The sequence below is a fragment of the Barbus barbus genome (genome assembly GCF_936440315.1).
Source record: "Barbus barbus genome assembly, chromosome: 26".
In the NCBI taxonomy this organism is placed as follows: domain Eukaryota; kingdom Metazoa; phylum Chordata; class Actinopteri; order Cypriniformes; family Cyprinidae; genus Barbus; species Barbus barbus.
This window is the reverse complement of record NC_136754.1, coordinates 23,834,346-23,856,369: the sequence shown is the minus strand read 5'-3', so window position 1 is coordinate 23,856,369 and position 22,024 is coordinate 23,834,346. Positions and strand designations below refer to the sequence as shown.

The 22,024-nt window shown below is 39.7% G+C and overlaps 2 protein-coding genes across 10 annotated transcripts in view; one reads left to right on the top strand and one right to left on the bottom strand.

Annotated features, from left to right (window-relative positions):
- Window positions 1-845: 845 nt before the first annotated feature.
- On the top strand, window positions 846-13,542 carry LOC306846401 (protein NCBP2AS2-like). Of its 2 annotated transcripts, XM_079379766.1 has the most exons (4): window positions 846-960; window positions 3,207-3,282; window positions 3,368-4,098; window positions 11,487-13,542. In XM_079379766.1, the coding sequence occupies exon 3, from the start codon at window positions 3,375-3,377 to the stop codon at window positions 3,687-3,689; it is 315 nt and encodes a 104-aa protein (XP_079235892.1). In that variant the 5' UTR covers window positions 846-960; window positions 3,207-3,282; window positions 3,368-3,374; the 3' UTR covers window positions 3,690-4,098; window positions 11,487-13,542. The 2 variants fall into 2 exon arrangements, with proteins under 2 accessions (XP_079235892.1, XP_079235893.1); XM_079379767.1 differs by lacking the exon at window positions 846-960 and having other exon boundaries at window positions 3,246-4,098.
- The window catches only part of LOC306846385 (discs large homolog 1-like protein), a 102,275-nt gene continuing 92,572 nt past the window's right edge, over window positions 12,322-22,024 (bottom strand). For 3 of the 8 annotated variants that reach the window (XM_079379742.1, XM_079379744.1, XM_079379743.1), the window contains 7 exons: window positions 20,621-20,662; window positions 18,718-18,768; window positions 18,510-18,611; window positions 17,472-17,644; window positions 15,660-15,769; window positions 15,300-15,391; window positions 12,325-14,003 (listed from right to left, as the gene is read on the bottom strand). In XM_079379742.1, the coding sequence (XP_079235868.1) occupies window positions 13,897-14,003; window positions 15,300-15,391; window positions 15,660-15,769; window positions 17,472-17,644; window positions 18,510-18,611; window positions 18,718-18,768; window positions 20,621-20,662 (677 nt within the window). In that variant the 3' untranslated portion in view covers window positions 12,325-13,896. Of the gene's footprint in view, window positions 14,004-15,299; window positions 15,392-15,659; window positions 15,770-17,471; window positions 17,645-18,509; window positions 18,612-18,717; window positions 18,769-20,620; window positions 20,663-21,887; window positions 21,922-22,024 lie in introns of all 8 variants that reach the window. The other 5 variants (XM_079379737.1, XM_079379740.1, XM_079379741.1 and 2 more) reach the window with 3 other exon arrangements.

Sequence of the window (22,024 nt, the reverse complement as noted above, 5' to 3'; positions counted from 1 at the left end):
ACTGCTGCAGAATACGTGAGAGTATTGAAGCAGGATTTCAGTCAGAAAAACTCATAACAATCTCACCCTCATCCACTGATCATATAAACATCTGCCCACCAATCCTGGACGTGCAGAGCAACACATAAACGGTTTTCATCCCTCATCACTCGCAGGTCCTGAAACAAACAGTAATTATGAGGAAGTATTCATTTTCAATGCATGCAGCATTTGAAAGAATTAAGATTATCGGGGAGAAATCAATCAAATATATAACTATAACGTTTTATACATCTTTATGTCTCTTGTTCTTTATTAAAGGAATAGTTTATGCAAAAATGTAATTTTTGTATATGAAAAAATTAATAAATTCAGCGTAATTATATATTATTTTCATGTATGACAGCTTACTTGCTCTGAGAAGCCACTATTTCTTAACTAAGCCATAAATAACACTTTTTTTTACTGTATGATATGCGGCTAGTTAAAGGCAAGCAGTCAGACTGTCGTCTCTTGTCCTGCATGTGATACACAGCTGTGGTGGACTGTTTTCAAGGCCTTTGTGTACTGGATATGAGCACCACACACAGCTGACCTTCAGCTTCAGATACCCACCATGGCCGCACACCTCAAGTATTAACTTTTCCAACAGCAGCTGCACACATGTTTTTGCACACAATCCTTTTGCGCGTCTTTCTGGTGAGGCACACACCCAAGGCCTGAAAGGACTTCCTCACTTTCTCAGAAGATCCTGTTATCAGGGTCCCACATGCAGGGGGAGAGGTCTGGCACACAACGAGAATGAGATCAGAGAGAGAGAGAGAGTAATGGAAGATATCTGCTTTGCCCTTCTCTGACCCCTTGATCTGACCACCTCAACTGCAGTTTTCTCAAATTGCAATCTAATCTATTATTTAAACAGCATTAGCAGATGGAGCAAAGAACAATGCAGGTCTGACTAAAAACTACGCTTACATGTAGGTACGAAAATGAAAATTCATTTATTTTATGGTGCTTTTGTGTCCTTTTTGAACTTTGAAAGCTCTAGTAATTTCATGAAAAAGAGCCACTGCTACATTCTTCAAAATATTTCTTTTGTGCTCCACAGAAGAAAGTGAATGAATAATGACAGGATCTTTAGGGCCTACAAGTGACAAATTAAAGTGTGGGACGTTTAAGTGCATAATTCTTTGAGACTATCTTTACATTATCACCTTATTCTGTGAAAAAAAAGATTATGGACTTGAAGAAACAGCTCAGTCAGCGTGATATCTGATAGGAGCGATTTCATTAAGCGATATTTTGTTGTTAAGAACATTTCAATTTCTTTATGTTTGGTTTGGTCAGAGGTGAAGCCATATGAGTGTTTCACTCACAGCAGAAAGTGTTATTGTTACAGTAAATGTGAGACCACAATGACATGCTGTAGCTTCACATGGAGTTCATGGAGTTTAATGGAAAGTGCATGTGAGTATGTGAATACAGCATTGTTCAGTGGTCAAATTATTCTTATTTAAAGGTTTTCCTGTTTGGCTGTGGCAGCTGAAGTAGGCAGAAGTGCACCTTCAGTCACACTCTGACTTTGTTTTCCTTGCACATGTACACTCGTTTTTTTACTCCCATCTAGCTACGCCATCTGTTCAATAAACTATTGTGGCTTATTATTATTATCTTAATATTTTCAGTGTTAACTGCCAATTTTCTTCAAGAGCAGTGTTAGCAGAGGTGATTTCACTAATACTGTTGCTACAATGTTAGGGATTTGAACAAACCCTTAACCCCTTAAACCCGTGATGCTCAATGCTAACTCAAACCTTGTTGAGGACAATATGTTATTACTTAGGTGATCAGACTGATGCACTTGTACTTCAAATCTTAAAAGTACATTTAAAAAAAAATTGCACTCGGAGATAATAAAATAAAATAAGCAAAGAGAGATACTTTTATGACTTTATAAAAAAATGGCACCCTGAAAAAAAAGAATAATTAAATTTACACATTTTTTTAAGGTAAGTGGTTGCAATCAATTTATTTTATATTCTCCCAAGGCATAGTTATTTCCATAAAAAATAAAAAAAGGTAAAAAATAAATAAAAAAAATCAAACACAAAGTAGCAAACACAAATTGAAATTATTTGTAATTTTATTTATTTTTTCTTCAAAAACAACATTGTGCCCAATTGAGTTTCACTGTATGAGAAAAAAAATATCTTCTTTTGTGCTCCACACAAATCATCTGGTGGATATTTTCATAAAAGCAGTGAAAAAAGGCATGAAGAGCACTGAGCATGAAGAAAACAGTGAGAGGAATGACTTTTATATAAACAGGTTATAATTTAAGGACAACTGCACAAGAAATGTCATGAGGTGAAAACCTAAAAATAAAGATGGAAGATAAACTCGGCTTCCGTCAATGCTGAAGAAGAACGTGCATTAATTTGGCCCACCTCAACGTAAAAAGACACCCCCAAGGATGATGCAATTCCCATTAGAAGTGAAGCATACTTGGACGTGTGTGCGTCGTGCTGACAAGTGTTTGTAGGAGATACACTATCAGCTTTCTACAGACCGAGATCACAAAGACAGCTTTTTATCAATTAAAGTGTGGTCCTCCAATACCAAATGAAATGCTCGGTGTTCACAATAATTGTAATGAATTGCTAATATATATATGTGTGTGTGTGTGTTAAAAATGGGTTTAAGTCAGTTATTTCTATCTTTTGCTGTAGTGTGTCAATAGGAAATAACAATTTACATTTCCAAACATTCATTTTGAAGCATCTTGGAGACGTTGCCACAGTTCTTCTGGATTTAGTCTGGCTCAGTTTGTTTCTTCATGTCATTCAGACTGGATGATGATGGTGAGATCAGATCTCTGTGTCAGACTCCTTGTGCAAACATTATTATTAATGGCAAAATTAATGTTTGCAAATACAAACTGATATTTCCTACTGACATACAACAGCAAAAGATCGAAATCACTGACTTGAAAATACTACAGTTCTAATAATTTTGGCCATCAGTGTATGTGTGTGTGTATAACCTATGTATTGGCCCATAGTTTATCGATCAAAGTTCTAATCATTGTACAGTACAGTCATCATTCACGATGAACGGTGAGACAGAGAACGATTAAAATATTGAAGATATTGTTTAGAGCACAACCTGCACTGACACGCTTAGAAACTCTTCTTTAAATTAAAATGCATTACTCTCCACGTCTGTAGAGGTCACTGTGGTGAGGGCACCGTCGAAAAGACCCGCTCAGTAGCGTGCAGAGTAGTCGATTGGGGACCTTGGAAGGTAATGTATTATTTACCTAAGGAAATATATGCCAATTGTAAACCTGATTAATATCAGTGAAATCTAACGTAGATATTTGTGACAGGTTCAAAATGGTGCTGCGACAGATCTTTCATGCTTTGATAAATAACGCTCAAGTGGTGGAGAAGCTCTCGGAGTCTCGAGCTATCAGACGCGCGGCGCAGATCACGGCCTTCGCCATCACTAAAGCACAGATCGCCGGGAAACACGCCTCGACCAAGCTGCTCAGATCCGAGACTGCTCGCCAGATACGCGAGGAGACGTCGAAGATGCCCAGGGATGTGGAGGAGTTGGGTCGGAGAGCTACTAGACTGCGGCAGACGTTTGTGAAGGAAGTGAAAGAGGGAATGAGAGACGCGAACAGACAGATAAAAGACAGAAAGTGACTGAACCTTATATTAATAGATTATTACGATTCCACCTGTGAATACGAGGACAGCGTTATTAAAGACTTCATTACTGTAAGACTGTGGTTTTACGGCCCTCAATAAACTAAATTAAATATCACTGTAAATCTATATTTGTTAATGCTGCTTGAATGACTGCATGTAACTTAAGTGCCTTGCGTTGTCAAATAAATTATTTGCGATTAGTTATGCCACCTTACTGACAACATTTGAAGCCAGGTTATTAAATCAAAAATTTTAAACCTACAAAAATGTTGAGCTCCAGCGTGACTGTACTGCAGATATGTTTATGTGACATAAGCATAGTATATGACCATCAAAAATATAGCTGAAAAAGTAAATGTAGTTTGCTACTATAATATGTCTGCTTTACAGTAATAATCTCACTGTCAAGTTCTGCGTGTTTTCTGACTGACCACAGCTCTGCCCAAACTTGAAAACGGCTTAATCTCTGATGGACGCAAAGGACAACTCAAATCTGTTCACTTTTCTATGTTTTATTTTCTTAAAGATGGTTTGATAGATTGGGATGGAACAGAATAGGTTGATAACCTTTAAGATACACAAACAAAAGACATGAATTAGTTACAAATAAATCAATAACACTTTCTCAAAGTAATAAATAAATGTTACTGAATCCTCAAACCAAACAAAGTCATGTAGATTAACCTAGGATCTCATAGTTAATTAAAATACCAATCCCACAATTCTTATATAATAATTAGCAATACACATGCTTAGAGTAACATTACTTCCAAGTTTGACGTTTACGTAATAAAGTCTCAACTATTTAACTTAAATTAAACATTACAGACAAGCAAAAGTCATATAGAAGCATGACCTCAACACATTCAATCACATTCTGTCCTACCAGTTGCGTCTTTGGATGATCAGGAGCTGTGGTCACAGTATTTCTTCAGGAACGGGTGAGAGGGCCAACTGAGCTCTTACCAAACATTTCAATGCCATGCACTCCCTGTGGGTGCGCAGGTAAATATGGTCCCAAGAGCACTTCCTGAGAAGTTGGTTCCACCAACTCCGTTGGTTGCCCCCTGCAGGTTGGGAGTGCTCTGAGTGTTCTGGGTGAATCTAGGCTGGAGTGCTCAGTACAACTTATAACCATGAATTGACACAACACCTCCCACTTGACCTCCTGGTTCTTCAACCCAAGGAGGTCACATCAGTACTGTGATGTCTTGAATTTAGTTACTCCATTTTTGATCCTGTTGCTGCTCTTCAACTGGAAGCAGGACAACTATCCGTCTGACATCCCGGTGAAGAACTGTTGCAGGTATCTTGGTTGAGTGTTTTTCCCTTTTCTGAGTGGGCTTCACATTTGCGACTGGGTAGCTGGGGAAGGATCGGAGATATACATCCCTCACAATTCCCTTCCTGTCAGTGTTGACATCAATGACTCTGGCAAGCCTGAACTGACTTCTCAAGGCGTTCTGGTCAGCCAGCCAGATGATATCTCCAATTGCCACATTCCTGTGAGCGGTGTGCCACTTGGTCCGGACAAACAGGTTTGGTCCGGCTAACTGGCTCCATTTCCTCCAGAACCGGTCAACTTCTGTTTGGATGATTCTTAATCTCTTGTAAGAGTAGCCTTCAAAGTCAAAGGTCCCTGGATCTCCTCTGGGTCCAGTTCTTCCGAGCAGAAGGGAATTTGGGCTGATGTATCCTACACAGTCCTCCCGGCTCTGAGTCCTGGCATCAATAGGGCGTTCATTAGCGAGGTTGGAAGCCATATAAAGGAAAGTTTGAAACTCACCCCATGTGAAGACTCCATTACCCCCCAGATTGTGCAAAGCCCGCTTCACAGTCCGGACAGCAGCTTCAGCAGCTCCGTTTCTGTGAGGTGAGTCTGCTGGATGGATCTTCCAGCTCCATTCTGTGCCGTGCTTGGAGACTTCATTTTCGAGCTTTGATTTTTCCAGTCGGTCCAGAAACATGTAGAGCTCTTTGAGGGCAGGTCTGGCTCCGACAAAGTTCTTTCCAGGATCCGACCACAATTTCCTCGGATGTCCTCTCAGTGCTGTGAATCGTTGGTAGGCTAACAGGAAGCCTTCAGCTGACTGGTCACTGACGAGGTCTGTGTGCATAGCTCTGGACGCCATGCAACAGAAGACAATTCCCCACACTTTGAGTTTCACCTTCTTTCTCACCTCATCCTTCACTTCGTAAGGTCCAAATAAGTCCACTGTTGTGTACTCAAATGGATTGGCGGGCGTTATTCGCTCCGATGGAAGGTCACTCATGATCTGTTGGCATCTTTGGGCCTTGAGTCTCCTGCATGTTACACAGTTGTCAACGATCTTCTGAGCTAGTTTCCGGCCTCTTACCACCCATGCTTTCCTTCTCATCCGGAGGAGTGTGCCTGCAATTTCTTCATGATTTGCCTGGTGGGCCTCTTGAGCTAGAAGAGTGGATACCCATGATGTGCAGGGCAAGATTGGTACCGCAGTTTTTTCTTCATTAAAGATTTGGAATCTTCCTCCACAGAGCAAAAGTCCAGTGTTTTCATCTCTGACCACAACAAGCCTGCTGAGTGTGGTGTTTGGCAAGGTTACCTCTTCTTGAGCCGCAAGGAAGAGATCCCTGAGCGCATCTTCACACTCCATGATGGTAAGCGTAGCTTCCTTGACTCTGGACTTGATCTCAAGAGCTGAAGGAATCTCCTTCCTCTTTGGCTTGCTCGTGGTTGAAGTTTTGGCCAGCATTTCTTTCCACTTTGTGGCAGCTCTCCACACCCAGGCAATGACTCTAATCAACCTGGTTAAACTGCTGAACTTCCTGATCTCAAGGATTTTCCTCACTGAATAACCAGAAGTTGGCCTCCGGACCTGGATTTGGTGCCCTCTCACGCTAGGGCTGCTTTGCAGGTCCTTGTTTTGGTCAGAGGTTGGAGACATTGGCATTGCAGTGGCAGGTGGAGCATATTGTTTTTTTTTCACCTGTGCTCGGGTCAGTGCTGCTGTAAAACATTTCCTTTGGAGTTTGTTTATACCTTCTTTGGCATCTGCAGCGACATCTTTGGCTGACTTTGTCGGCCACTCCTCTACAGGTCGTTTTAGAAACTCTGGGCCATTTTGCCACACAGAGTTCTCTTTGAGGTCTTCTGGAGTTGCTCCTCTTGTTGTGAGGTCCGCAATGTTTTGCTCACCTGGAATCCACCTCCAGTCTTCAACTGATGTGGACTTCTGGATCTCTCCCACTCTGTTTGCAAAAAAGGTCTGGTACCCATAACTGTCCCTTTGGATTGCACCCAGCACAGTTTGACTGTCCAGCAGATGGAGCCAACGTTCAACTTGCATCCGACTGTGCTTTTCAATGTATTTCCTGAGTCTTGCAGCGAAGACAGCACCACAGACCTCAGCCTTCACTGGTTCTCCCTTTTGGTCAAGTGGTGTGAGCTTGGCTTTGGACTCCACAAGCCGGACCAGGATTCCTTGCTCGGTCTCCCACCTGAAGTATGCAACAGCTCCATAGCTCTGGTCGCTCCCATCTGAGAATGTTATTCCCCAGGGTTCTCCAATCCTTTTGATTGGTGTGAGGCTCCTATGGAAGGTAATTTGGTTGAGGCGTGTGTATTCCTCAAACAGGTGGATGGCTTCTTCTCTAAGTCTTTCAGACAGAGGTGTGTCCCATGTGTCTCGTGTTAGAGTTTTGCCTCCAGCTTCTTGAAATGCCTTTCTGACTAGAATGGCTCCTTTCTGTTTGGCAGGTGTTGCAAGGCCTATTGGGTCATACAAACTAGCTACTTGGCTAAGCAGTTGTCTTCTAGTCAGTGGGTTTGGAGTTTTTTTTCTCACCTCTTCTTCGACAAGATTTTGGCTGATTCTCATCTTATTTTTTCTCTTTGAGAAGTTGATCGAGGTCATGAGGTACAGTTTGTCTGGTTCGACCAGGTAACCAACTCCAAGGGCTTTGTTGTCTCCTTCTCTCATTTGGTTGGGGAGAATGAAGACTTGATCTGACGATGCTGGATGTTCTGATGTAGACGTCTGCCTCCCACTTTGGCCTGACCGGACCCACGGCTTGAGGAAGAATCCACCTGCCTTCAGAATTTCTTCGACTTTTTTGGTGGTTTTGTCTAGCTTTTCCAGGTCATTATGGGATGTCAGGATGTCATCTACATAGGAATCCTCTTCAAGGACTCTCCGCTCCTCCTCCAGATGAGTGAACATGGGCAGCTTTGCTGTCTCTCTCATGGCCAGTTGTGCGATGCACCCTGCTGGTCGATCGCCAATGTTGACTCTGGTGATGGCATATTCCTCAATTTCTCCATCTTCATTGTTTCTCCAGAGAAATCTATGGAGGTGCATCTCCAGGTCTTCAAGCCACACAGAATTGTACATCTTCTTGATGTCGCCGAGGGCAGCATGGACTCCTCTCCTGAACCTTAGTAGCACTGCTCGGATGGGATTCAGTACATCAGGCCCTTTCAGGAGAAGGTCATTCATGCTGATTCCTCTAAACTTCTGGCTGCTGTTCCATACCAGTCGAACAGGTGTTGTGACAGAGTGAGGGTTTGGCGCCACCAAGTGACTGACGTACCATACTGGTCCTTTCCAGTCAGCAATGGTCTCTCTAGTGAGTTTCTTTGCTGCTTTCCTTTCCACCATCTCATGGACTTGACTTGTGTATGCCGCCCTCCACTCTGGTTCTTTTTTGAGCTGTTTCTCTGTCCTCAGAAACGTGGCCTCCACCGCGTTTCTGTTGTTGGGCAAGGAACTTGGATCTTCAATCCAGGGGTATTTTGTGTCCCAGTGAGGCTCCTGACTATGCGCATCTGACTTCACATAGCTGAGGCCTTGCCTGATCATCTCAAGCTCTCTTTCTTCGCTCAGAGTCATGTCTTTGCCTCCTGGTTGACAGTTACCACAGCGGCATCCTCCACACATGGGCTCGCAGGCCGCACCAATGCTGTCCCACCTCCACCAGTCCAAGAACTCTCTGCCAACAACAGTGCTTCTGGTTTCAGCTCTAGATTCTTGCATCTCAGCAATTTCTTGATACTTCACTGCTGTGATTCTCATCGATCGTGCAAAGTGAGTCTCAGAATTGTGCAGGGCCATGTCCACTCCTTCACAGAGGTCTGGATGTGCTCCGCCAACGGTCTTTCCTAAAGGGCTTTCCCACAGGACAAGATCTCCTACTACCTTTACTCTCTGTGGAGCGAGTCTTCCTTCACGGTGGCTTATGAGAAGCTCAACATGTTCTGGTCTGTGAAGATCTTCCAGGTTGGTGTCGGGGAAGATCTTCATGAGTTGCTGTGCTTTGATTACTCTGTGAACTTTTGCAATTTCATCTAACCCATAACAGATCAGCTCATGAGCTTTCTCCGTGCCTCTAGGTGTCTTGACTCTTACCTTGAGTAAGTATCTTTTGGTCTTTACTTTCATGGCCATGCCTCCAACTCCATGGATGACAAGCGTGATCTTTTCACTTTGAAGCTTCAGTCTCCTGGCAGCTATATGAGTGATGTAGTTGGTATCTGATGCTAAGTCAATGAGAGTTCCAATTTTCTGTCCTGCGTTGGTGGTTACTTCGAGAAGCATAAGAATAACTGGTAACTCACGTGTGCTTGAGTCCATCACTCCAGGAAGGCTTTTTCCAGTGCAGTGAGATTTCGCAGCCATGTTGGTGAAGGCTCTCCTGAATTTTTCTGCCATGTCTGGGGTGAGTGCAGATATCAATTTCTCTTGCTCCTCTGTGAATGTTTGCCTCCTGGTGCTGGGTTTTCCCACTTTAACAGATTCTTTCCCCTTGAATCCTCCTTTCAGGCAGAGAAAGAAATGGTGATCTGAAGAGCTTCCTCTTTTGCAGTCTCTGTTCCTGCACAGGTAAGTGTCCGTACATTCATCATCCTCTGCATGACATCTGAGGCATCTTCTGCATGCTCCCAGCCTTTCGACAGCATTCAGCTTCTCACCAGGCTTTAGTTCTTTGAACTGCTTACAAAAGAAGATCTTCTCACGGTGCTTTTCCTCTCCACAGACAACACATCCCCCTATCCTCGTGGACTTTGTGGAGGCATACCTCTTCTCCAGGTACGTAGCTTTCTTTTCAGGTTTTTCACCTACACCCAGTTGGTCTAGTTTCTCTAAAATATCCTCTTGTGTCTTTAAGAATGTAAGAAGGATGTCAAAGTGATTGTCAGGTGTGACTCCATTTCTTGGATTGACCATGAATGTCAGCCAGTCCCTCTTCATATTATCTGGCAGCTTGCTCTCTATGGATCTGATCATAAGTGGATTCTTTATGGCTCCAGTGCTTTCGAGCTCCGTGAGGTCATTCAGGGCCTTTTCCACAGCTTGAATTAGGTCAATTACCTTCCTTGGCTGGTGTGACTTTAAAGGAGGGATCCTCTCTAGGTCCTCAATTATCTCCAAGGCAATTGTTGGCTTGTTTCCATATCTGTTTTGAAGTACTCTAAATATGTCTTCAGCACTGTTGTATGTTGACAGGCGCAGGTCTCTACATATTCTCTCGTCCACACTGTCAAGGAGTTGGAACTTCTTCACTTCCACTGAGCCAGTCGGCTCTCCCTGCTTTTGCAGGCTTTCCCAGTCTCTCCTCCATCTGTGAAAATTCCTTCTAAACCCAGTGAATTTAGGTAGACTGGTCGGCTTTATCCTCACCACTGGTTGTGGAACTGCCGTCGGTTGAGGCTCTGGTCCTCTTCTTTCCTCTTCTGCAATTTTTTGCGCGGTGAGGAATTCTGCTCTTCTGGCATCGAGGTTGCTGCCGAATGTTCTCAGGTCTTTTAATCTGCCTTTCAGGTGTGCTGTCTGATCATGTGGGATCCATCTTTCCCAGTCTTTCAGGCTTACAGTTGCATCATGGATTAGCCTCTTCGCTCTTTCCAGCTGTAGTTCATAGCCGTCTCTATTGATAGCAGTAATGGGGGTTGCTTGGGCTCTGTCACAGGCTTTTTCCGCTTCTTGGATTGCAGAGTCTACCTCCTCTTTACCATATCTTGGCCAGAGTTTGGATTGGACTGCTTCACGGATGTCCCCCAGTCTTGTGTCGCACTCTTCCATTGTCCTTTCAAGCTCAGCCTGCTGGTGCTTGTCGAGCTTGACTTCTTCACCCTCCTCAGTTCCCACTTCAGCATCTGCCAGTAGGCCAGCCCTGTAGTCATCATTTGAATCGCTGACATACCTTGCCAGGGAACTGAGCTTGCTGAACTCCTCTTGTAGTTCATCCTTCATCATACCATCTGCAGCTTTGCCCAGGTAGTTTGCTTGTTTGGTGAAAGCACATTTAGCTAAAGTCCGCTCTTGCTTCAGTTGCTTGACTGTTTTCCCAAGAGTTTCCTTTGCCATGGTGAAGAGTTTCCAGTCAATTATTCCTTTGCGTCGACAGCTTGACTTCAGGCCTTTGATCCTTGTTCTCACTGCCACGCTGGTTATCAACTGTCAAGTTCTGCGTGTTTTCTGACTGACCACAGCTCTGCCCAAACTTGAAAACGGCTTAATCTCTGATGGACGCAAAGGACAACTCAAATCTGTTCACTTTTCTATGTTTTATTTTCTTAAAGATGGTTTGATAGATTGGGATGGAACAGAATAGGTTGATAACCTTTAAGATACACAAACAAAAGACATGAATTAGTTACAAATAAATCAATAACACTTTCTCAAAGTAATAAATAAATGTTACTGAATCCTCAAACCAAACAAAGTCATGTAGATTAACCTAGGATCTCATAGTTAATTAAAATACCAATCCCACAATTCTTATATAATAATTAGCAATACACATGCTTAGATGCGACTTTTAACTATGCTCCTCTTTTTAGTTTTTACTCTGAAGCGAAAACAGGTTTCCATAATACATAAAGAAATAATAAATAAAAAAGTGCTGGAAGAATAACTGCATGTGCTGTCAAAGTAATAAGTGGAGTGAAACATGTTTAAACTATTTGATTGGACAAGAAGCTTTCCATTAGTGTTGGTATTTTGTAAAAACAAGTACTGGGACGTTTTACTGTTCTTAACTATGTTTTGTGAATTACTATCAAGGTTGAAAATGCTGTAAACATTTTTTTCCCAACCAAAAATAAAAATTCCAACCCAAAAATGTAACCATGAGAAAGAAACTATTTTATGAGGTGGCATGAATACATATTGATTCATATGGGCCTGAATTACCCATTAATTCAACACGAAATGGTTACAAAATATCATGTTGGAAAGTTCTGTCATCATTTATTCACCCTCATGTCAATCCAAACCTGTATTACTTGCTCTTTTCTGAAAGTAAAATAATTTGAAGAATGTCAGTAACCGCTTTAATGAGCACTGACTTCCTTTATACAGCATTCCGTTCTCCAAAAATTCTAAACTTATCTTTAATGTTCCACAGATGAAAGTAAATCATACAGGTTTGGAATGATATGAGGATGAGCAAAAGACAGAATTTTAGGTTTTTGAGTCAACTATTCTTTTAAGGTGCCATAAGGCCTCACAAAATAACACAATCAACATGACAATTTTCAGAAGTGCACTGATGTGTACAGCTAGACAGAATAATGTGTGCCAATATCACACCTTATAAACATCCTTAAGCCCTCCATCTGAAGAAATACGCACACCAGCACTGTGCTGTATGAGAAAGATTTTTTTATTTTTCTTGAATTAGCCATTCTCTTGTTCGTTTTGATCAATGGAATGAATCAGATCAGTAGGTTATTTACATGTTTCTTTTTTTCCAGTCCCAAAATGTCCCCAAAAAGCAGAGGTGGTGAGGTGGTAGAACAAGCAGTCTTAGTATACAAAACAATCATGTCATAGGAAGAGCAGGCAAGACCCCCTCTCCGGGACGGGTTTAGAAAAAAAGTCTCTGTGGAGCTTCTAGCTGGATAACATCAGTCCTGCGCTAAAGCTTCGTCAGCCCTGTGAAGCTCTTCTTCCGGCTGAGACGGTTTGTGTCTGAGAGGGGGACGGATAGAACGTTCTTCTCCACACAATGACTCCTATGTAGCACACTTGGAGCAGATGATGTTGAAATGGTGGGCAGGGGGGAGGAAGAGACAGAACTAGCTTCAAATAGCACGTTGATCATCCACTAGGCTCTGTTTTCTCCGCATTCCCCTCACTGCCCTGCATATTGTCATTTGTTTCAGTTTAGGAAAATAAAGGGTGGTAACAGAAAAAGGGGAAAATATATATTCACACTATTTCATTTTTTTTTTAAATCTCTTGCTCTAATATACATTTTACAATGTCAAGAAAATAACTCCCATCATAATAGTGCTTAAGTAAAGCTCAATATAGAATTTATTATAACAAAATAGGCAGTTTATGGAGGGTTAAATATCTGTTAAGATCTCATTGTACAATAAATTTCTTCCAGATATGCGGTGGCATTTTATTGCCTCTTAAAAATATCAGTTCCTTACAAATAGCAGACTTTCCTAAATGTAAATCAAAGTGTTGAAAACACATACTCTGTGTAAGACACTGATAGTAGACTCCGACATTCTAACAGTGGCGGCACACGTCTCACATCTGTGCAGCGGGACATCATCTAAACACAATGGCTCCAGAATGAGGAGAACAATAAGCATGCCAGTACAACAGTCAAGGGAGAAGTAAAAGAAGAAAATCAACGTGTGGAACATACGGGACTATGGTGGAAATGAACAATGAGAAAGAAGGGCTGAAGAACACCTGGTCTTAGAAGCTACAACGTGCAAAGTTTTGCTTTTTTGTGTGTTTCTCACCATTTTAATGAATCCGATGCCTGAGACTTGAGCTCCATGTTACCAACAAAACAAAAAAAACACAATAGAATGGGTAAAATAAAAAAAGAGACTTGTCAGAAAATCCAGATTGCCGTCTTTGTCCTTACAAAGTAACCTCCCTTAAACATTAAGGAACTGTACCGTTTCCAACCCCCTGGTAAACAGATGCTGGTCTGGCATAGCTTTGCTTTCTGTAAGCATGGAAGCAGTAAAGATCTGAGGAGGACAGATCATCTTCTCTTGAAATAGCTACTGAGGAACTAGAAGTAGGAGGTGAAGATATAGGACTGAACAGTATGCTGGATTAAGGAATTAATCTGTTGAATGAATGCTGTCAGCTGGAGAAGCCCAGCTGAGATTACCAAAAAGAAAAAATACAAAATCAATAAATAAACCAGGCAGAGAAAGGGGATGATAAACTCCTGAAGGCGTTCATAGTTTCTCCTTGGACTGTACCCATATGTATGGCCCAGACTGTTCCTCAATTATCTGCTTGACTTGATCGTAGATCTCTTCCAAAGTGTCCCCCTGAACAAGAGCTGCAATGCAGAGATGATCACAGTGAGGAGACAGCAGTGACAAGAATAAAATAACTAATATAGAAAAGACACAAACAAACTGCCAGCAGTCATATAGACCAGTGGTTTTCAAACCTGTCCCGGAGGACCCCTAGCCCTGCACATTTTGTATGTCTCCCTAATCAGACATACCCAATTTAGTTCTTGCAGTCTAAACTAACAAGCTGATGAGTGGAATCAGGTTTGTTAGACGAGGGAGACATACAAAATGTGCAGGGCTAGGGGTCCTCCAGGACAGGTTTGAAAGCCACTGATATAGACAGCCCAAGATTTGATCGTCTAAATTATTGTTTACAAATACAAAATATGTAATACTCCTGTTTGACAGGCGTATAAATATAAGGTAACACAAAGTTCCAATTCCCATCATCCATCACAATGAGTACAACCAAAGAAATAGTTCTGATGTGAAGCAAAAATGGTTGAGCTTCACAAAATAAAACATGGCTTTAAGAAAATAGCTAAAACAGAAAATTTCCATGTTCACCATCAGGGCAATAGCCAAGTCACCTTTATTTCCTTAGTGCCCTATACAATACAGACTGTGTCAAACCAGCATCACAGAGATAAACAGGAAATAGCAGAAGCAATTCTGGAAACTTTTCTATGGAAACGGTTCACATTCTGCAGTAAAGCAGCTCTAACAGACAGTACAGTAGTTTTATTATTTAGCTCAAGTCAGTTCAGATCAGCTATATGCAGTTCTACAAAAATGAATAAGTTCCAACTGGAGATGTTAAAAATCAACCTGGAACTGGTTCATGTGTTTATGTCTTAAAACATGGCAAGGAGGATCGTTTGAGTGATCAAAGATTCTCCAAGGATCTTAGGATCAGAAAGTCAATGAAAAAAAAAAAAAAAAAAGATTTTCTCTGCTAGAAATCTTATAATTGGATGGATGGTTGGATCAACATCAAAATCAACACAAAAATGGGTCACTAAGCACAAAATGAAGATTCCACCATGGTCAAATGAAATTTCTGTGAATATTTTGAATAACAGACCAAAAGGATAAACAATACAGATTTTTCACAGCCCTCTTTGCTCATATTTACCAAGGAGCCTAATAATTCTGACCACAACACTCTCTCGCTCTCTATACAGTATATATATATATAAAACTACATTCTATTAGTTTGTGTGTTTCCTGGGGGAAAACCCTGACCTTGCCATTGCTAAATATATAATGTATTGTAAAATCAGAAATGTGAGTTGGGGTTAGCTGTCTTGATGCCTATATGAGAGCCACACACAGACCTGTGAAGTGCTCCATGAACTCCTGTTCCAGCTTCATGGCTCTGTCGAATGTCTTCCTGCCTTGTTCCTCTGTCAGTCTTTTATTCATCTCCCTGAGGAAAGAGCATTACAGCATACTTTTTATATTATAGTGCTCACTGGGGACAGAAAAAAAAAAAACATTATTAGCGATTCTTGCATACTAAACTATTTTGAGAATTATTATTTTTTTTTACTGCACCCCAAAGAGTTTGACTGGGTACAGTTTCCGTAATATGACACACTGGCAAATACGGCACACTGATCATTGATACCGTGACATTGTTTTTAATAGACAATGATCTTTGTAAATACTAGTTGGATTCCTTGTCTTTTACTCACATGATGTTCTCCATTGATTTTGGTTTGATGAAAATAGCGATGGGGTAAAGCACAGCAACTTGCAGTCTCTTTATGGCGTTGCCTGATACATCTAGAATGCAATGTTTGCCCTGAGGAGAGCAAAGACAGTGTTTCCATACAGTAAGCAATAAGGCTGCATGTTATGCATTATAGTCCTGTATTGTCAGCAGTTGTGCAGGTGTATCATGCTTATCGTGCCTATTTCTCCTGGAACAATACTTAGCTCCTTTCCTCAATAACAGCTTGTTATTCAAATCATTTTGCCTTGTAAATGTAATGTTTGTAGACTCAGTGTTTCCCCTAGACTTACAGCTTTGGGTGGAGGTAAAAAAAAATTCCATTTAAATTTTTCTAGACTCATTTTTAATAGTTAAATTAAGTTTTATTAATCAAAAAGCATGTCTAATTAATTAAAATCATGAAACTTAAACAATTTAACATCAAGTTATTAAAAGTTTAACACAAATTACATGTATAGGGCCCTATGAAACGTTTGATTTTTATTGTTACCAAATTCTGTTTTAGCATGTCTAATTATTTGAAAGCATAAAAACAAGATTAATTTATTCTTACAATAGCCTTATGATGTTTTTCCTCAGAAATGTGTTTTTACATTTTTAAGGCATAAAAAAAGTCATTTAATTTATCTTTTACATTTAGTCATTTAGCAGACGCTTTTATCCAAAGCAGCTTACAAATGAAGACAATGAAAATTGTCTAATTAATGTCATTTAATTAATTGTCTTTTAATTAATGAAAATTAAAAAAAAAAAAAAAAAAAAAAAAAAAAAAAAAAATAATAATAATAATAATAATAATAATAATAATTATTATTATTATTATTATTATTATTATTATTATTATTATTATTATTATTATATATATATATATATATATATATACACAGTTGTGGTCAGAATTATTGGAACCCTTGGTAAATATGATCAAAGAAGACTGTGAAAATTAACCTGCTTTGTTAATCCTTTTGATCTTTTATTAAAAAAAAAAATCACAAAAAGCTAACCTTTCATTGGATAATAAGAATTTAAAATGGGGGGAAATATCATTATGAAATAAATGTTTTTCTCAAACACACGTTGGACACAATTATTGGCACCCCTAGAAATTCTTAAGAGTAAAATATCTCTGAAGTATATTCCCATTCATATTCACAATTTTGAGCACTCTAGGATATATATATGGAAATAAAGGGGATTTAATATTACAATTGAAACATTGAAGAAATATTGTATGATTATTCCTTAAAAATAAGGTTTTAATCATTTTAGTAGTAACCTGTTACGGACATACTACAGAACAATAGTAATATATTTCTGCCGCAATGTCTTCAAGTTAAACTGAACTTTTATTTTGATGGGTTGACGTGAATACCTTTACCTTTACATTACTACAAATACTAGTGGGAGTGGGAGTGTGCTCAATTGTGTGCGCGCGGATGTTTGTGTGTGTGTGCGTGCATCGGGGCGGAACTCCGCTGTGCGGGATACAGAGAGCGCGACCATGTAACAGAGACAGAAATGACATGCCGTCGTGTAAATAAGATAAATAGCATAAGGCTATTTAGTTTGTTTGATAAAAGAACAAGGTATAGACCTGTTTTATAGGAAAGGTAACTTTAAATGACTTCTGTTGTGATCTGGAGAAAATAAAATTAACTTGACCTTCAGGCAGGGGGGTACCCCCTTAAAATATAATGGAAGGGGAAACACTGAGACCTAGTGTTGCTAATACAATACATTTCTTATGGTGAGAAATAAATCTGGATCTCACCTTTTCCGCCACCTCTTTGACAGACTGCACACTGGTTCCATACAGGTGACTGTTGTACTGGCCTGCCTCGATGAACTTGTGCTCCTGTATATCTCTCTCCATCTGCTCTCTGGACACAACAAAGTGGTAGTCTCTCCCGTCCACTTCATAATCTCGCTTCGGCCTTGTTGTATCTGAGACAGAGAGCAGCATATGCTACAGGCTTAATTTCTGTACTAAAGCCATTGCAGTTTCAAATACAATATGTATATGTGTATTTACATGCATAAAACATTAAATCCTGATAGCTGCTGCATCTATGTTTATTCTGCCCTGTGTCTTTTCCAGTTTTTCCAAGATTTACTGAATAAGAATTAGGAGAAGGATTTTTGAAAATATTTTTTACCTCACAATCTCTCCCCGATTAAATTTTTCAGAGCTTGTCATAACTAGAAAAATTCATATCTGGATTTGGCTTATTTTAATGCTTTTTTTTGGCCTTATTTTAAATCTTTTTAAGTGGTATTTTGCTTTGGCCGCCTGATTAAGAACCACTTACTTTTTTGTAAGCTATAGCTATCAGTACATGGGATTTCTTCTCTTATCTACTATCGGCTGTTCAACAAACATGCTTACAAACCTGTTTGTTTGAACATAACATTTAAAAATATTTGGAACTGTGAAATTTTTAAAATAAAGAGAACATGGGCTGTTTCTGTATTCTAAATGCACATTTTATTTAAACCACACCATTAATAGTCTGAGTCTATTATATTTTGGAGGGCACAGGACCAACTTTTCAGTTATTCACAGTTTAATAACCTCACTAAACCATATAGTCAGATTCATTTTGCAGCCCTATCAAACAGACCCCTGCAAATAATACAGTGAATATATATCTTACTGGAATAATTCATCTATTCATGTCAATGCAGCCTTAAATGCCTTTTTATTTGACATGCTTGCAACTACACTGTAATTTCCCCTGTAGGAACTGTAATAATGTGTCCCTCCCTCAGCATGTTATCTAATCAGTTCATACAGTGTACAGATACTTACGAGGAACACAGGAACCAAATTTGTCAGGGAATTCCGAAATCAGGTCATCGTTTACTCTGTCTTTCATCGGACCCAAGATAATCACTGGTCGTGAGTAGTTCACTGTTGAAAGACCATTCATGAAATCAATTACATTCTCCTAAAAAGAATCATTGATGTGACTTGTTAGATGAAATCTTGCTGATACAGACAATCATTAGCATTTTACCTTCCTGCTGACAGACTGGCTCATAAGACAGCACATATTCCTCTTGACCACCTGATATAAGAACACACAAAGTTAAGCTTAGAAAAAATATTTTTGTACAATGTCATTTTATGTTATCACATCCAGTCAAGCATATTAAGACCCTGAAATCGATGCAATGCTTTCTGCTCATGCATTATTATTAAATGTGTGAAATTGCAGACAGCAATGCGAGATCCACTTGTGGCCACTAGAGGTCCTGTATGCCACACATATGAATATAGTGAATAGCAATGGAGTTCTCTGTCATGGTTGGTATGAGACTGTGGATCTCAGTAGGCCTGATTGCCTAAGGCTGACTGCCCGCGTGTGCACTATGAGTTAGAGGCAGAAACGTGCTGCAAATTAATGAACACTGTTCTTCAAATTCAGGGCCTGTGACATGCAAGTGCTGTTTACTGCATCAAAGTGTAGCATACTGTGTACTTAAAATACAAAATATTAAGCATTTATTCCAAAGAAATAGAATTAACTGGCTGTTTTGTTAGTTTTTCACATGTATGAGAGATCACAAAGGAAAACACGCAAACTATGTCTCCAGCAAAAATGTGTATTATGGAGCTACATTGCACTATAGCTATACAAGTTCCATATATGTTCAAGTAATTAAAATTAAAGCATATTAATTTGAAAATGGCTACAAAATTAAATGTATTCAATTAATTTTATTTTAACACTGCCATTCAACCGTTTGGGGTTGGTAAGTCTCTTATGTTCACTAAGGCTGCATTTATTAGATTGAAAATACAGTAAAAACAATAATATTTTGAATTGAAAAAGTTTGTTAATATTTTAAAATGTAATTTATTCCTGTGAAAGCAAAGCTGCATTTTCAGCAGCCATTACTCCTGTCTTCACATGTGTGTCACATGATCCTTCAGAAATCATTCTAACATGCTGATTCGATGCTCAGGTAATCTTTCTGATTAATAAAGTTAAAAGCTGTTGAGCTGCTTAATATTGTTTGCGGCAGCCATGATACATTTTTTCCAGGATTCTTTGATCAATAGAAAGTTCAAAAGAAAAGCATTTATTTTAAATAGTTAAAATCGTAACATAATAAATGTCTTTAATGTCACTTGAATTTTTTTTTATGAGTTTTGTTTCATTTAATGTGTCCTTAAACATTCTTACTGAAAAAAAAATATTACTGACCCGTGACTCCAAACCTTTGAACAGGGATGTAGCAGGACCAGTGAAAATGTTGAAGAAGCTAAAAATGTTTTAATTGTTTATGTCTGCATTCATATCATTTTCAAATGTTAGTGGACAAAAACTTGATCCCACAGATTCAGGTCTCTTGTGCCCTTGCAATGTTGCAACGTATAGTATAGTAACACAAAGTGTACCGTATCATGCAGTAGCTGGTAATGCCCTGCACTAATGCACAGTCGGTGTGTAATATCTGCCCCCCGTGAGACAGTATATATATCTTTAGAGTGGCTTTGATATAGCACCACTGTGACTTTGACTGTCTCTGACAGAGAGAGGGCAAGGGCTGGGAAGTGATGGGGGGGTGCACTGTTGCTATGGAGACTGAGCCAGAGGCTGGCAGAGGGCTCACTGATTGATTTTGGTATTGTATCGGTGTGGCTTCTGGAACATTACCCAGCCTGTCTCACTGCAGTGCTGCTCAGTTGAGGGGGCAGGCATTCAGCAATGTAAACTCTTGATAAATCCACAATAGTATTGCTCGGTAATTTATTAACATTGGTAATTGATTTATCATGTTGCATTCTAAACTGGATCTCCCATACACGTTAATGCATTGCAGAGAGGATAGGAGATAGAATAAGTGTTAAATATGTGAAAGAAAAGCAGACGAGAAAGACGAATGAAGGCAACCATGGAAGGAAGAACTTACGGTAACTACTCTCACTATCACTGGCATTAGAGGTGACATGCTCTGAAATCATAACAGAGGGGGAATGGATGATGAAAACCAAGAATAGGAGCACACGATGATGCATGAGGTGACTTCAAATAAGCGAGAAACACCACTCCTGTATCTCACCATAGTGGAGAAATATTCACACCACTAAGGGACACGGCACACCTTCTGAGATGAGTTTTGTGGCTTGTAGTCCACATCTGGTAGTTTTGAGGTCATATGCTACTGTGCTCTTAATAGCTGACAAAGTTACCTAGCACGGGTCATAGTAAAATAAATAATAAGAAGAATTCCAAATAAGCTACATCTACATAATTGCAGTTTCATTCTGCTTTCTAAAGACTGGTCAGAATTAATGAGATTAGTCACCATTTTTTTCTACTATCAGCCATTGATTCATGTATCTCTTCAGGTTGTACATCTAAAAGTACTCTAATTAAATGTTAATGTAATAGAACCTAAATATTTTTAGCTAGTTTGCCATATTTTATTTTTCAGTGTATAAAGAGGTCTGTTGTAATGTTTAAAAATGACTAAACTATCAAGGTCTTCAAGGTAACTTGAAAATTACAGGCAGTTGTGTTGGAGCAGGGTTGGAACTGAAGTCTGCAGCTTACAGTGGAGACCCCTGATATAAAGTGACTGTCTCTCTTCAGAAGACTTGAGAAGAAAATATATTTTTTTTTTGGTCCAAAGATAAAAGTCTTGACATGAGGGTATGTAAATGATGATAGAATTTTAATTTTTGGGTGAACAAAGTATTTGTGATTAATTCTGAAGGTGTCTTCGATGCTTTTGCCCATATCAGTTTGGTTTTATAGAGTTAATAAAAACTACTGGATGATGGCCACTGCCAATATAAAACATGTCAACCAGAAAAAAACTGCTCTTGTCAACCCAATGGCCTTTTGTGGCATTTGAGGAGTTAACAGTAAACACAGTAAACTGTAATTAGATAATAGTTTGATCTAGAGTATAATGGCAAATAATTATCAAATTAACAGATTTTCTCATCAAGAGAAAATAAAATATGTAGGTACTGAATGAGAGGAGATTCCATAGAGCACAGTGAGAAAAAAAGACAACGTTTCACCTCCACCATCAACAACAGAAAGTGAAAACACTTTGTCTGGTACTCTATGAATTATGAGAGCGAGGAATGAAATATGTGAGAAGAAGAGAGATAGACTGGAGGTCCGGTCCAGAGGTGACCGAGTGGGCATCTACATGAGGAACTTACTCTGGCCTTTGGATAGCATGTCATCTGGGTTGTCCTGTGGATCGGTCAGGAAGGGAGCAACAAGAGAGACAACAACCACAAGAGTACAAGAGTTACTGAGACACTCTAAGGCCTGGTCCAGTCACTGAACACAGCAG